The following is a 15,383-nucleotide window of genomic DNA, read 5'->3' on the forward strand; positions in this document are numbered from 1 at the left end:
TTCAACCTAGCCAGGACAGGAAAACAATATTCTTAAGGACTCACTTTTCAATGTAAATATTAAGAGCACAAAACACAAAGCAATAAAATCTGAATCTTGCAAAAATCGTAAGTGATAAAGTTAGTCCTGAGGAAGAGATATCTTCAGAGGTGAGAATCTATGGGTGGGGAATCAGATTTTTTTTTTCTGTTAACCAATCTTTTCTTCTCTTCCTCTTTTTCATTTTGAAAAATGTGTGTTATCAAAGGAATACTCTGTGGAAGAGGGTAGAAGTTAAAATGTTGGTAGAAGGAAAATCTTCCTAACAATCAAAGAATTGTCCCCAAATGAAATGGGCCAGCAGGAGAGCTCTCTCCCTACAGGGTTTCAGGCAAAATCCAAAAAAAAAAAAACCTGAATCTGTTATGGAGTCAAGGTATTTGGCTGGGTGGGGACCAGAGGTCCATGAAGTCCCTTTTTAGCTCTTAAGATATTTTCTCTCTAATCCTCTTAGACATCCTGTGCCTCCCTGTTACTTTAGCAACTCTTATCAGTCATTCCCATCAGATCAGATTCTCTGGGGTGGCAGAATCCAAGTGTCTCCCTGAAAAAGTCACTCTGAAGTGAGATAAAGTCAGTGAGTTGGAAAGAGTCCCATACCTACAGATAGATGATCTGTGTTGGCTCACCACATGTGACTTTGGATAAGTCCCTGCCATAGGCTAAGCTACTGCCTTGTCTAAGAAAATCAGATCTCTAAGACTCCTTTCTCCTCAAATTTTTATTGTTATTCAACTGTTCTGTCATATTTGATTCTTATTGACCTCATGAACACCGGGCCCTTCTGACCTCCTCTCTTTGTCTCAAAGTCTGTCCAAGCTCAAGTTCATTGCTTCCATGACATCCATCTCATCTTCTAATGTCCCTTTCTTCTTTTGCTTTCAATTTTTCCCCACATCCCATCTTCTCATTATATGGCCAAAGTATTTTAGCTTCAGTTTCAGTATTTGATCTTCCAGTGAATAGCCTGAGCTAATTTCTTTATGCATTGATTTATTTGATTTCCTTGCTGATGAAGGCACCCTCAAAAGTCCTCTCCAGTATCATAATTCACAAGCATTGATTCTATGGAGCTCAGCTTTACTTATAGTCCAACATTCACAATCATATATTGCTACTGGAAAAACCACAGTTTTGACTATATGGATCTTTGTCAGCAAGATGATGTCTTGGCTTTTCAGTATGCTTTTCAAATTTGCCATAGCTTTGCTTCCAAGGAAATATCTTTTCATTTCTTGGTTATACTCAATGTCTGCCATGAACTTTGAACCCAAGATAAACAATCTGACAGTACTTCCATTTCTTCTTTATTTTTCAGGAATTGATCATTTGCCAAGATCTTAGTTTTTTTATGGCAAACCTCAAACTAGCTTTTATACTCTCTTCTTTCACCTTCATCAAGAGACTTCTTAATTCATCTTCACTTTCTGCCATCAAAATGGTATCATCTCTGTAGCTGAGATTGTTCATGTTTCTCTCAGCAAATTTAATTTTGACTTTTGATTCATCCAATCTGACATTTCACATGATGCACATTGCATTTCAGTTAAAGAAATAATGAAAGAAAATATATAGCTCTGTCATATTCCATTTCAAATCTCAAACCATTCAGTTGTTTGATATTCCATTCAAACTATTCCTTCCTAGTCCAAATGCAAGTTCCTCAGAAGATAAGTAAGATGATTTGATATTCCCATTTCTTTGAGGATTTGCCACATTTTGTTGTGATCTACAGTTAGAAATTTCTGTGTAATCAATGAGACAGAAGTAGATTTTTTTGGAAATGGGTTTGTTTCTCAAAAGCCAACAACTATTGGCAATTTGGTCTCTAATTCCTCTGCCTTTTCAAAAACCAGACTGTTCTTCTGGTAATTCTCAGGTTCACAGATTGCTGAAGACAAACTTTCAGAATCTTAAACATAACCTTGCTGACATGTGAAATGAGTGCAATTGTTCAACAATTTGAGCATTCCTTGACCATTCCTTCTTTCAAATTGGGATTTAAAGTGATGTTTTTGATGCAGCTAGGGGGCGTAGTGGATAAAGCACCAGCCCTGGAGTCAGGAGTACCTGGGTTGGAATCCGATCTCAGACACTTAATAATTACCTAGCTGTGTGGCCTTGGGCAAGCCACTTAACCCCGTTTGCCTTGCAAAAAAACCCCCCTAAAATAAATAAAGTGATCGTTTCCAATAAAGTAGCCATTGTTCTATTTTCCAAATTTACTGAATTATTGAATACAGCACTTTGACAGAATCATCTTTTGGGGTTTAAAATAGTTCAGCAAGAATTCCATCACCTCCACTCACCTTATTGTCAGAAATACTTCCTAAGGTTTTCTTGATGTCATTCTTTAGGCTGTCTGGCACTTATTCAGTAACCACACTTTTATGGTTTTCCAAGATGTTAAGATCTTTCTTGTTTAGTTCAACTGTATTTACTTGCCACCTCTTATCTCTTCTGCTTCTGTTAAATCCCTACCAATTTTATCTTTTATCATATTCATTTTTGCATGAAACATTTCTGTGAGATGTCTAATCTCATTGAAAACACCTCTTGTCCTTCCTTTTCCCATCCTCAGTTACATTTAGATTTTATTCATGGCAATGAACACTCTGAGGACTCAGCATCAGGAGTCAAATGGAACTTCCTCACCAGTCCAGATCAGCATTGCCTACATCAGCACCATTCTGGAGGCAGAGCAACTCCAACTTCCCCATTGTGGTTTTCTTGGGGAGAGTCCCTTCCCTTGAATTTGGGTCATCACAGATGTGTTTGATATGGCTGAGAACTCCCCTCCCCAGCTTCCAGAACTGGAGGCTTCCCTGGAGGCTGGACCTTCTTCATCCAGTGACTTCCTTAGGCCTGTCCTTCTGACCAGGCAGACTGACATTTTCACAGATGCTGGGGTTGGAGGAGGTCCCAGGATGGAGCCTGGATTCCTCCTCTAATCTTATCTCTTCAGGAATGCTGGTATGCCTACTCCTGCTGCCCGTCATCTGGGGAAGTAAGTAGTGACAAACTGAAATTGGGTGAGGACAATTGTTGAGGACTGGATGATGGGGGCTGGGACCTCAGGGCCTGGGGGAAGGCTCCTGATCTTCTCTCTCCCCATAGGACTTCCCCAAGAAGAGGCAACATTCAGTGTGAATATCCCTGAAACTGTGATGAGTCAGGAGAACTTGTGTGTACAAATTCCTTGTTCCTTCTATTACCTTGGGAAGGGCAACATCAACAACCAGATTTTCTTAAATTGGTATTGGAATGAAAGCCTAGTGGCCTCCAGTAAGCAAGGGATTCCAATATCTGAAAGATTTAAAGATCGCTTCAAAATTATGGGGAATGTTCAGAACCATAACTGCTCTCTGTACATCCAGAATGCTCAGAAATCGGACACAGGGAATTATACTCTCAGCTTGAAGAAAAGACAATCAAAAAGTATTTCTGAAAAGAAGGTGTTTGTTAATATATCAGGTAAGTGACTCAAGGCTTACGGGTAGCTGAGGGAGCTCAGAAAAGGAGGAAGAGAGCTGGGAAGATGGGAGATAAATACAGGAAAGGATCCATTGGTAACATGAAGTGATTGCACCCTTGGGGTATGATTCATTCCTCTTTTCCTCCAGATCTGACACAGAAACCAGATATCCAAGCACCAGAGACCTTGAAAACTGGGGTCCAAGGGACTCTGATCTGCAAGATGCCAGGGGCCTGTGATGGAGAGAATTCCCCCATATTTCTCTGGAAAGGATCTGCCCTCTCCTTCCCAAATGCCTCTTCAAAGGTCTCCTTTACTCCCAGACCCAAGGACCATGGCACCAACATCACTTGTACTGTAACTTTTAAGAACTCCAGTATGACCTCTGAAAAGACTGTCCAACTTAATGTCACCTGTAAGTTCTGGGGCAGGAGCTAGGGTCCAGAAGACTGCTATTTTCTGGTAACATCTAAAGACAGGGACCAAATTTACCCTCTCCAGAGTCACATGTTTTTTTTACAGATCCTCCCAAGAAGCTCACCATTCAGGTTCTTCAGAGAAACCAGATAGGTAGGGAGCAAGGCCCAGGTGTTGAGAAGCAGGAAAAGAGGGCATTGTACATCTTGAAGGGAAGAGGGTGCAGGGGATGCAGTGCCTGCCATCACCTTTTCTGGGGTTGCTCTCTCCTCAGTCTCAAGGTCCTTGGGAAATGAGTCCTATCTGCCAGTCTTGGAGGGTGAGTCCCTGAATCTGAGCTGCGCTGTTGATAGTAACCCAGCAGTGCCTCTGAACTGGATGAAGGGGAAGCAAATTCAGACCTCCTCCCAGATTTCAGCTGCTGGTGTTGTGAGTCTGCGACTTCATCAGATTGGGCCTAGTGACTCTGGAGAGTATACTTGCCAAATTCAGGGCCCACAAAAGTCCAAGAAGGCCTCCCTGATGCTCTCTGTGCAGTGTGAGTGAGAGAATGAGAAGGGGAGGCTGGACTAAGAGGTGGGGGTGAAACTGGGGGCTGGGGAAGGGTGGAGGGCAGACGGGAGGTAGGGTTAGGGGTTGGGAACTGGGGAAAGGAGGAGGACAAGATGGGAGGGAGGAGTATGACTGAGGCCTGGGGAAGGGAGGAAGGCAAGATGGGAGGTGGGAAGTGGGAGGTGGGTAAGACTCAGAGTAGCCTACAACAGACTTCCATCTCTTCCCTCATCCCCACCAGACCCCCCAAAGCTGTTCAACTCCTCTTGCTCTTGGACTAGGGAAGGCTTGCTCTGCACCTGCTCTGTCCGGGCTGAGCCAGCCCCCACCCTATGCTGGTGGTTAGGGGAGAGTCCTCTACAGGACAACAGCAGCAAGGACACCCTCCAGGTGGTGTCCAGCACTTCAGGGGTGTGGACCAACAGCAGCCTGAGCCTGAAGCAAAAGCTAGATCCTGCCCTGAACCTCCGCTGTGAGGGGAAGAACCCACATGGGGCCCACAGTCTTAGCATCCTGCTGATTCCAGGTGAGACCCTCAGGAAGGAAGAGTTAAAGAGTTTTAGGTACTCCAGGCAACAGGGCTGGGAACCTGGATGCCTGGGTCCCCAGCACCATATTTAGCATCCTCCACTTAGTCTCCTGTCCCTAGCCTCTCTCCCTGCCCAGATGCCCAATTGCTATTCCTGCATCATGGGGCTGATCATGTCATCATTTCCTTAAGAAACTTCTTTTTTTTTCTCATTTATTTATTTATTCTTATTTTGTACAAATAATGATTTTTATACATTACTAAAATATTCTGGTTTAAGAATAAATATAAAACCCCCTCCCCCCAAAAACAATATAGACCCACATGGGTGATAAAGTAAAGGGGAGAGAAAAAATTAAAACTAAAAAGGAAAATAATAATAATAATTGTAGGTATGGCCAGGTGGCGCAGTGGACAGAGCACGGGCCCTGGAGCCAGGAGCACCTGAGCCCAAATCTAGCCCCAGAAACCCAACAATCACCCGGCTGTGTGACCCCATGCAAGCCACCCCACCCCCATTGCCCTGCAAAAAAGCAAAAAAAAAACCCAAAATAAAATAGTAATAATAATCATAATAATAATAGTAGTGGTGGCCAGGTGGCAGATAGAGCACTGGCCCTTGGGCCAGGAGCACCCGGGTCCAAATCTGTCCTCATACACCCAACAATCACCCAGCTCTATTTGCCCTGCAACCCCAGCCAAAAAAATAATAATAAAGTTGTGCTTCAGTCTGTGTTCCAACACTTCCAGCTCTGTTTCAGGTGGATCACATTCTTTATGATAAGTCCATTGCAAAAGCTACTTCCATATTTTTCCACCATTGCCATTGCTGATCGCAACTCCCTCCTTTCGTATTTCTCCACTACCATGTACTATATTTTCTCTCTCCTTTCACTATGACTGTGCTGTAGGGTAGCTGAGTGATGCAGCAGACAGATCCCCAGCCCTGGGGCCAAGAAGCCCCAAGCCCCCATACCACCCCTTAGGCCCAGCATCTATCTGGCCCTATGGTCCTGAACAGGTCATCCATCCCAACCCCTTGCAAGAAGTAAAAAAAGAAAATATGTTATATCTGACCACTCTCCCCCCATCCTCTCCTCCATCACTCACATCCCCCCCTTCCCCCTGTTCCCCTTCTTACTCCAGATGTCTATACCCCATTGAGTATATATGCTGTTTCCTCTCCTAGCCACCTCTGATGAGAGCGAAGATTCCCTCATTCCCCCTTGCCTTCCCCCTTCCATATCATTGCAATAGCTCATTGTAATAAAGAAAAGCTTATTATATGAAATATCTTGGCCTATTCCCCCTCTCCTTTTTCTTTCTCCCATTACATTTCCCTTTCATCCACTGACTCCATTTTTATACCACAATATATCTTCAAATTCAGCTCTCTCCTGTGCTCCATCTATAAAACCTCCTTCTACCTGCTCTATTAAATGAGAAGGTTCATATGAGTATTATCAGTGTCATTTTTCTATACTGGAATACATGCAGTTCATCATCATTAAGTCTCTCATATTTTCCCCTTCTCCTCTTATCTCTATGCTTCACCTGAGTCCTGTATCTGAAGATCAAATCAGCTCTTGCCATTCCAACAGGAACATTTGAAATTCCCCTGGTTCATTGAAAGTCCATCTTTTTCCCTGGAAGAGGACATTCAGTTTTTCTGGGTAGTTGATTCTTGGTTGCATTCTAAGCTCTTTTGCCTTCTGGATTATTATATTCCATGTCCTACGAGCTTTCAATGTAGTTGCTGCTAAGTCTTGTGTGATCCTGACTGCAGCCCTACAGTATTTGAATTGTGTCCTTCTGGCTGCTTGTAATATTTTCTCTTTGACTTGGGAGTTCTGGAACTTGGCTATAATATTCCTGGGTTTTTTTTTTTTTTTTTTTTTTGATCTCTCTCTCAGGGAGATCGGTGGATTCTCTCCATTTCTATTTTGCCCTGTGCTCCTTAAGAAACTTCAAGGACATCCCATTGCCTAAATTACGGACAAAATACAATTTTTTTTTCAACTGGACTTTGTATTTTTTGTTTGAATTTGTCTTTAATTATGAACTTCAACAAAGCATTTGTGTGTAAATAGGAGAAGTGCAAAAAAGGAATAATATACGAAACCACGAATCTTTGTTCCCTATAGCTTGCTTGGTTAAAGAATACGAAAAGCTCAGCATGTTATTTTTTTTCAAGCCTTCCTATTTGAACATCTGTTCCCTTCCTTTGGTTCTCTTGCTGAAATTCTGAAAGAGCTCTTTGGTCCTCTTCCTTTTCTTCTTTTGAAAGGCTAAAAAATACTTAGTATTAATAAATTAAGTCCAGCAAAGAAATCGGTATATTCACCTGGTCTACATTTTTGTATCTCATTCTATGTTGAATACACTGTCCCTCTCCAAGAGGGAGCACAATGATAGAGTTCTAGGATCAGGAAGATTTGAGTTCAAATCCAGCCTCAGTCACTTATAAGCTATTGACCCTAGGAAGTCATTTGCCCTCTGTGCCAGTTTCCTCAACTGTAAAATGAGGACAGTAATATCATATCCCAGAGTTGTTGTGAGGATAAAAGTGAGATAATGTTTGTAAAGTGCTAAACACAGTAGTCACAATAAAATTATTTGTTTCTTTCCTTCCTCTGGAGCCTTGGTTGGTCACCACATTCCTAAGTCAGAGGTTTTAAGTCTTTCAAAGTTATTTTTCTTTACACTGCTGGCAGTCAGTCAACAAACATTAAGTGCCTACTGAAAGGCAGACACTGTGCTAAGCTCTGAGCATAGCAAAGGCTGGCAACAGAAAATCCTTGGTCTCAAGGAGTTCACAGGTTTGTTTAGGTTGTTCTCTGACTTTTGTGCATTTCACTCTGTATCAGTTCATACAAGTCTTCCAAGGATTCTCTGAAACCATCATTTCTTTATTTCTTTGGGCACAATGAAAGTTCACATTCACATATTATATCTCCTGGTCTTTGCAGGTCTGAGGCAATGTTCCCTCACTAATCTAGGCCAGATCTTCTTGAGTCTTTTACTTCTTCTTTCCCTCCCCAGTGTTAGAACATTCTCAGCTTCCCCATTATGTCTGTCTTGCAGTGTCTGTTCCTCTAAGTTTAGGTCTGCCAAAGCTGAGCCAGGCACAGCAGTCACCCAAAACTTCCTTCCCTGGTTCTTATTTCTGTTCTAAGTGACCCTTCTTTTCTTCACATAGTGACTTTCTCAGGCTCCTCGCATCCTGGACAGGTAGACTGACATGCTCAAAGATATGGGGGGCTTCAAAAAGCCCTGGGACAGAACCTGGGTCTCTGCTCTAATCTCACCTCTTTAGACATGCTAGTTTACCTGCTTCTGAGATGGGGCACCCAATTGTACTTCCTCCCCAGGAATGAGTCTGGATGCCCCTGATTCAGTGATGGTTCAGAACTTGTGCCAAGTTTCCTGAATCTTTTCCTATCATTGGAAGGAAAAAACTCACCACCCAGATCCTTTTTAAGTAATGTTACTTCTAGTGTTATGTAATCAATATGTCCTTTCTTTGAATTTACCCACATACCGTATAATTCTAAATTATACATGGTTCAGTCATTATGTGTTCTCCTCAGGCTCCAACTCTTTGTTGGAATTCTGGAATGTCATTAAATTTTTTGTGCTTTTTGACATTTCCCTCTTTCTTTGATGTCTTTGTAGATGGTATGGTCCTAGTAATATTGTCTTGTGTCAACACCATTTATTGACTTTTGGGATACTGTTCTAAATTGCCTTCCAGTGTGGTTGGTCAAAAGCTATAGGTCCACCAGCAGTGTGTTATTAGTGTGGCTATCCTCCCATATTCATTTCAACAATGTTGATTTCTTGTCATCTTTGGCAATTTGGTGGATTTAGGTTTTACTCAAAATTGTTTTATGTGCAACTCTCTTAATATTAGTAATTAGGAACTTTAAAATATGGCTGCTGATAAGCTTGATTTCACTTTGAGAACTTCTTATTCCTATCCTTTCAATGTTATCTAGTATGAAATGACTTCTTATATTTTTCAATCAAGTCCTATATATTTTGGTAACTGTACTAAGACTTTTGGGTTATGCTATATATTTGCCTTTTTAAATTTTGCTGTATACAATTCCAAGTTGCAGGTTCTTAATTCTAATCTTAGCAAAAAATATCTCTATTCTATTAAAAGTTTGCTTTTTTGCTTCACTATCTTGATTTTTCTTTTTTATTTATTTGTTTTGGTTAATTATATCTAGTTTTTACAGAGATTAATGGAAGCTTCCAAATGTTATAATTTTGCTATCTATTTCTCCCAGTAATCTGACTCATTAAACTTTACAATATAACTTATTCATACTTCTATAGCTTTCTTATTTGCTCTTTAGAATGCTATATACCAAGATCTGCTTTCATTTTTCATAGAAGCTGATGAGGCTTGAGTGATTTTCACTGTTCCTTTTGGAATTTTTTCAAGAGGTCGTAGGTGATTCTTTTTGTTTTCACTATACTTTTTGGTTCTAATGGATCTAGAAAGTTTTATGTGTGATTTCTTAATCTTAAAATATATGTTTCTTTTTGGGGGGGATCATGATTTTTTGGGAACCTGATTTTTCTTAAGTGACCTCTCCTTGACTTATTTTCTAAGTCAATTGTTTTTAATAATATTTTTCTTCTATTTCTCAATCATTTTTATTTCTTGTCTGATATTTTATATTGTTTCATGGAGTTATTTTGTTCCATTATAGTTTCCAGGAAGTTCAGCTAAGGAGGATATAAAGTTTTCTATTCTTAACTTTTTCTTTTACTTTCATAAGTTTCTTATTGAACTATTGCTTCATTTTAAAAATTTCTTGACTCATTTCTTACAAGGACTCCTGTAGATCTCATTTTCTTTATTTGGATCTATACTTGTAGCTGTTTTGGAATTATTTTCCTCTTTTAAGTTGGATTTTGGGGTATATCTGGGTCCATGCTTCTTCCCCCTCCTTCTTTTTTTGTGCTCAATGTTATCTTCTGATTATTCATGATTCCAGCCTTGATTTCTGAAATGCTTTCTGCAGTTCCTCTTCCCCTGATAAAATTTTGGCTGAAGTAATTGACCTATTATGATCTTAACCAGGATCATGTATGTTCCAACACTGAGCTTCACATGCGAAGGTAAATCTTTACTCAGTCTTTGAGATTCACAAAACTAGATCTTTAGGGACTTTGACCATCAATGTCCTTAGGTCTGGAGAATCCTAATTATGAATATTTCCACCAAGGTCCTATGTCTGTCATTCTTGACTGCCTTCAAAGTCAGAAAAGTGTGGTTTCTAATCTTTCTGCATTTTTTTAAATCCCAAGGTTTCTACTCTTACTGTCTCTAAAGACACAGTGAAGCAAGTTTCAGATGTTTCCAGTAAATTTCTGGACCCCCTGAGAGGCTCTAATTTTTGTCATCTTAAAGAGCAAATTTCCATAAGTTTCCCTTTCCTGTTGACCATGGTTCTCAGACTTACAATTTTAGATCATTCTGGGTTGCATGAAGTAATTTTTCTTTGTAATTTCTCTTTGGACTTCTTGATCTGGTGGTAATTTTACATTGTTTTGTTCCTATTAGATTTTCCATGTCCTATTATGGACAGGAACAGTCTAAAAAGTGAATTCCCTCATGGGCTATATTTAGTGGGGGAAATGTCTCAAATCTGTTTTCAGGAGCAATCACCCCTCTTTCAGGAAGTGGGCAGCATGTCTCACTGAGATCTTTGTAATCATGGCTGCTCATTACTTTGAACAGAATTCTAAATTCTTTCTAAGTTGTTTGTCTGAGTTGTTGATAAAAAATCCGCTGATGATTGGTTTTGAGAGCTCTTAACAATTGGATTCCAGTCTTCCTTTCTATCTCACTCCTCTTCCCAAACCATTCATCTTATTCAAACTACCCTACTTGCTAACATACAACATGACATCTTTCTCCATGTGTTAGGTCAGACTGTCCCGCATTTTAAGAAGGAATTTCTTTCCCCATCTCTGCCTTTTAGAAATCTCAACTCAGGTATTACCTTTTACATGAGACCTTTCCTGATCCCTACTTCCCCACCTCCCCACCCTTTTAATAATTCTTTCTGTCATCCCCCCATAAAAGGAAATTTTAAAAAATCCTTACCTTTACTTTGCAAATATTTTATATCAATGTATATGTGAAACACATTGCTTCCACTGAAACTGTAAAAGTTTCTTGAAGGCCTAGAAAAGTGTCAGATAAGATTTACTGATTAATGAATTCACACAACTCTTTTTGTGTTCAGATAGAACTACTCCATGTGCTGAAATGAACATAAAAACACTGATCATAGGAATTTTCTGTGGGACTGCTGTCACTGGCCTCTTGGCTCTTGGTCTTCTTTTCTTTGCGTGAGTATTGGTGATGGAGAGGGATGGTAGCATTGGGGTAGCTATTTGTAGCCCAAGTATTCATAGCTCAAAAGGCGATCAAGAGTTCTCTGGGGGGTGAATAGGTGGCACAGTGGATAGAGCACTGGCCCTGGAGTCAGGAGGACCTGAGCTCAAATCTGGCCTCAGACACTTAATAATTACCTAGCTGTGTGGCCTTGGGCAAACCACTTATTAACCCCATTTGTCTTGCAAAATCCTAAAAAAAAAAAGTTCTCTGGAAGACCACGACCATGGATTTCTGCTCCCCGCGCAGAACCGATTTGACTTCATTGGTCAATTCATAATTTGACATAATATTTTTGTGTCTGGCAGTCTGGAGAAGACCCTTCTCAGAATAATGTTTTTAGATGTATAGAATTACAAAGGAAAACAATTATATTTTAAAGATATTTTTCCCCATTTAAATTTATAGATTCCTGAAATTGGTCTACAGACTCCCAAATTAAGAACTCTCTGTCTAAAAGATGCATGACAGGAGAATCATTTTATCTCTTGGGAATGTTTTTCAAGGCCAAATATTATTCCCCATCACTTTAGCCTAAAGAGTCCTATCCTTCGCACTATGTTCATTAATCAAAAATTTCAACCCTTGAGATGGTCTAGTGAATCAAAATGAATAACAATCAATGTAAAGTTCTATATGAGTCCAAAAAGTCAATTTTAGCAGTGAGGGAGGTGAAACTAGGCAGCAATTTGTGTTGGGAAAAACTCATGGGAATTTTTTAGGAGTTTTAAGTTCATTAAAAATTAAGAGTAGTAGCTAGGTGATTCAGTGGCTAGAGAACCAACCCTGGAGTCAGGAGGACCTGAGTTCAAATCTGACCTCAGGTAATTATTACCTAGCTATGTGATCATGGGCAAGTCACTTAATCCCATTGCCTTATGAAAACAACAAAAAAAATTAATAGTGTGACATGGCCATGAGAAAAGCTAAAGGAACAGAAACAGAAACACAATCCAGAATGAAGGAAGTCATAGTCCCCATACCTACAGCCCTAGTTATTCCATGACTGGAGTATAATATTCTGTTTTGGTTGCCACATATTAAGAGAGTAGTAGTCAAGCTAGAGTCCATCCAATGAAAAATGATTAGGATTTTGAAAGACCTGGAAACCAAAACAAACAAAACAAAACTGATTAGCCTAAAAAATAAATACAAGACATAGAGAGTCTATATAAGCTCCCTTCAGATCTCTAACAGGCTGTCATGGGGGAAAGAAATTAGAGTTATTCTCTTTGGACTTTGGATCAAAGAACAGAGAGGCTGATATTAGCTTCACATCCCTAGCAATTTCCTCACTATCAGGTGATACAGAGCAAAATGGGTTGCCTTGTATGGTAGTAAGTTCTCCATTGTTGGAGGTCTTCAACTGAAAATTGAATGGTCTTTTCTTGGACACATGGTAGAATAGGTTATGACAGATTAACTTTATGGGTTGGATTAGATCAACTTTAAGGTCCATTCCAACTCTCAAATTCCTTGATCCTCAGTCCCCTTTGTCTCTCAATGGGGGGGGGGTATCTTTAGAGTCTTTTAAAAACTCTTTTCACTAATTATCTGGCTATGTTCCCCTCTCAGGGTGAAGACTCTTAAGAGGAAGTCAGAAGAGGTAAGGAACAAAACATTTGAAGCTGACACGAATCACCATTGTCCCTCAGAGACCATCCCCTTCATGAGTAACTTTGGCAGTTAGGTGGTGCTGTGGATAGAGCTTAACCTTAGAATCAGAAGGATGGAAGTTTGAATCCACCCTCAGACACTTGATGCCTTCTAGATGTATGAAGTTGGGCAAGTCACTTAACCCTAACTTCCTCACATTCAGGGCTATCTGAAATCATCCTGATCCATATCGGACCACAGGACCCAGATGGCTGCAGAGGAAAAAAAGTGAGGCTGGGGACTTAGCACAAGACCCCTCACTCAAATCTAATTCCTGTGCTTGTCAAGGCATCACCTCCCTGATGTCATTGTCTTCTTAGAGAATGATGGTCAAAAACGTCAACAACTTTGGCATAACTACTTCTATGTCTGCTTTATCCACAGTACCTCTAGAGAGCCTTCTGTGATCTGAAGTAGAAAAGCAAACTCACAATGTGCAGAACTATCTTAGTGAATAGTCAAGCTCTTTCCTGAAGGGAAAAAATCTAACCTGGAACATAGTGATCTAAAGGAGAAAAGGGTTGCCCATGACAGTATCATGACAACTTGAGGAATTGAGTTTATAGGAGACATGGTATTGGAGGAAGAGCCATAGGGGCTGTCCCTGTCCTCCTTCCTTATCCCCTTTAGAGCATGCTCTGTTAGAAGGGGAGGAAACCATTAAATACATAGTTGGGTAGTTTAGATAGGAGAACTGGACTTCTCTTGCCAGGGGTTATGTATCACCAATATGGAAGGGTTCAAGGGAGAATAGGGGATCCTCATCAGCTCTGTATGTGACCCAGGAGGGAGTATGAAATATCTTTCAAAAATGGCCTATAGATCAGATTAAGAAAGCCAATCCCATCTAATGGGAAGGAAGAAAGAGATCAGTCAATGCCTATTCAAGAACAGAAAATGTCTTCCTGTCTTTCTTTCCCTAACTACTTCTGTCCAACCACCCTTTTGCCCAAGGACTCTACTGGCCACCCTGACACCATTTCCTCTCCCACAGAATCTGGGTGAGATGCTGAGGCTGAAACGTTCCCCAAGTACACTACTGCATGGCACAGCATGCTCCACTTCTGAGGAGGGACTGGAGCTGCATTATGCCAGCCTCACCTTCAAGGGTTTAGGACCCCGAGATCCTCAGGAGTCTGTCTATACTAGCACTGAGTATGCTGAGATCAAGTTTCCAAAATAGTCTTTGTGAGGAAGAAAATGGAACAGGAATAAGATGCATGCTATTGTTACTGAAAGAAAAAGCCAAATGTGCTATGAACAGAGCCGTACTATCACCAGTCAATGATGTTAATTTTATTTATTTATTTTGGGGAAGCCTTTTTGATTTTATTTCTGTACATTTATAATTGCTATTTTTTTCAGTTGTTAAATTTATAAAAAAAAGTTTGTGGATAATCCAGAAAAGATCCGATGAAAATATCATGAAGATACATGGCCAAGCTTTTGTCATAATGTTAAATAATATATTTTTAACTCAACACATGCCAATTAATAAATGTCTTCTGTATTGTTTTACAAATAGATTGTCTCTGTGTCTAAATTTGGAAGACAGGGTAGAAATAAAAAGTGGTTCTCCAATTGACTTTTTTAAATCTGCAACTTTTGGGAAAGAATCTCAGTATTGTTAAAGGGTAGTCAAGTGTCATCTAATACTTTAGCTGCAAGAATTTTCTGCCCATCAGGTCTTGAAAAAGTGCGTACACACACACACACACACACACACACACACACACACACACACACGAAAGATAAAGGGATCCCTAACTCCCCTAACTCTGCCTCCCCCTCACAAGGCTAGAAATGCTTTTTTTTTAAAATGGTAATCCAATCATATTAAAAGAAGAAAGGATATGAGCAAGATTTCCTGGGGTTTCCCCTGAAGCGCCAAGGGTCTCATCTGGATTCTCACTGTAAAAAAAAAAAAAGATAAATAAATACTTGTTTCAGAAAATATTTAAAAGTAGTAAAACATTCTTCCAAAGCCAACCAAAGTTGACTGTTTTATTTACTCACACATTGATGTTTCAATAGTCACATGTGGAAAAAACCCACCGCTTAATAGTTGTTTCATATAAATAAGATGTGCGAAAATAGTTTTAACATATGTTCATAATAGAAAATCTATTTTTCAGAGGATCAGATTTAACATAGAGATGTGGGCTACAAATTAAGCTGTCACCAGTCCACGCTAGATTTATCCTCCATTTTAGAGAAAACTCAAGTATTTCTAATGAAAATCCAGATACAATTGGCCTTAATGGTAAATTTTGAAGCAGGTTCAGCTGACATCA

General features: G+C 40.0%; 1 protein-coding gene across 6 annotated transcripts; it reads left to right on the forward strand.

Moving 5' to 3' along the window:
* Window positions 1–2,800: 2,800 nt before the first annotated feature.
* Window positions 2,801–14,588, forward strand: LOC141509745 (sialic acid-binding Ig-like lectin 5). 6 transcript variants are annotated; one of them, XM_074219505.1, is made up of 9 exons: window positions 2,803–3,046; window positions 3,157–3,513; window positions 3,663–3,929; window positions 4,037–4,084; window positions 4,206–4,469; window positions 4,725–5,009; window positions 11,282–11,387; window positions 13,009–13,039; window positions 14,044–14,175. In XM_074219505.1, exons 1-9 carry the CDS (start codon window positions 2,941–2,943, stop codon window positions 14,092–14,094), a joined length of 1,515 nt encoding a protein of 504 aa, XP_074075606.1. In that variant the 5' UTR covers window positions 2,803–2,940; the 3' UTR covers window positions 14,095–14,175. The 6 variants fall into 6 exon arrangements, with proteins under 6 accessions (XP_074075608.1, XP_074075609.1, XP_074075606.1 ...); XM_074219503.1 differs by having other exon boundaries at window positions 2,804–3,046; window positions 14,084–14,588; XM_074219504.1 differs by lacking the exon at window positions 4,037–4,084 and having other exon boundaries at window positions 14,084–14,588.
* Window positions 14,589–15,383: the final 795 nt, after the last annotated feature.

Source organism: Macrotis lagotis, chromosome 1 (genome assembly GCF_037893015.1).
Source record: "Macrotis lagotis isolate mMagLag1 chromosome 1, bilby.v1.9.chrom.fasta, whole genome shotgun sequence".
Classification (NCBI taxonomy): domain Eukaryota; kingdom Metazoa; phylum Chordata; class Mammalia; order Peramelemorphia; family Peramelidae; genus Macrotis; species Macrotis lagotis.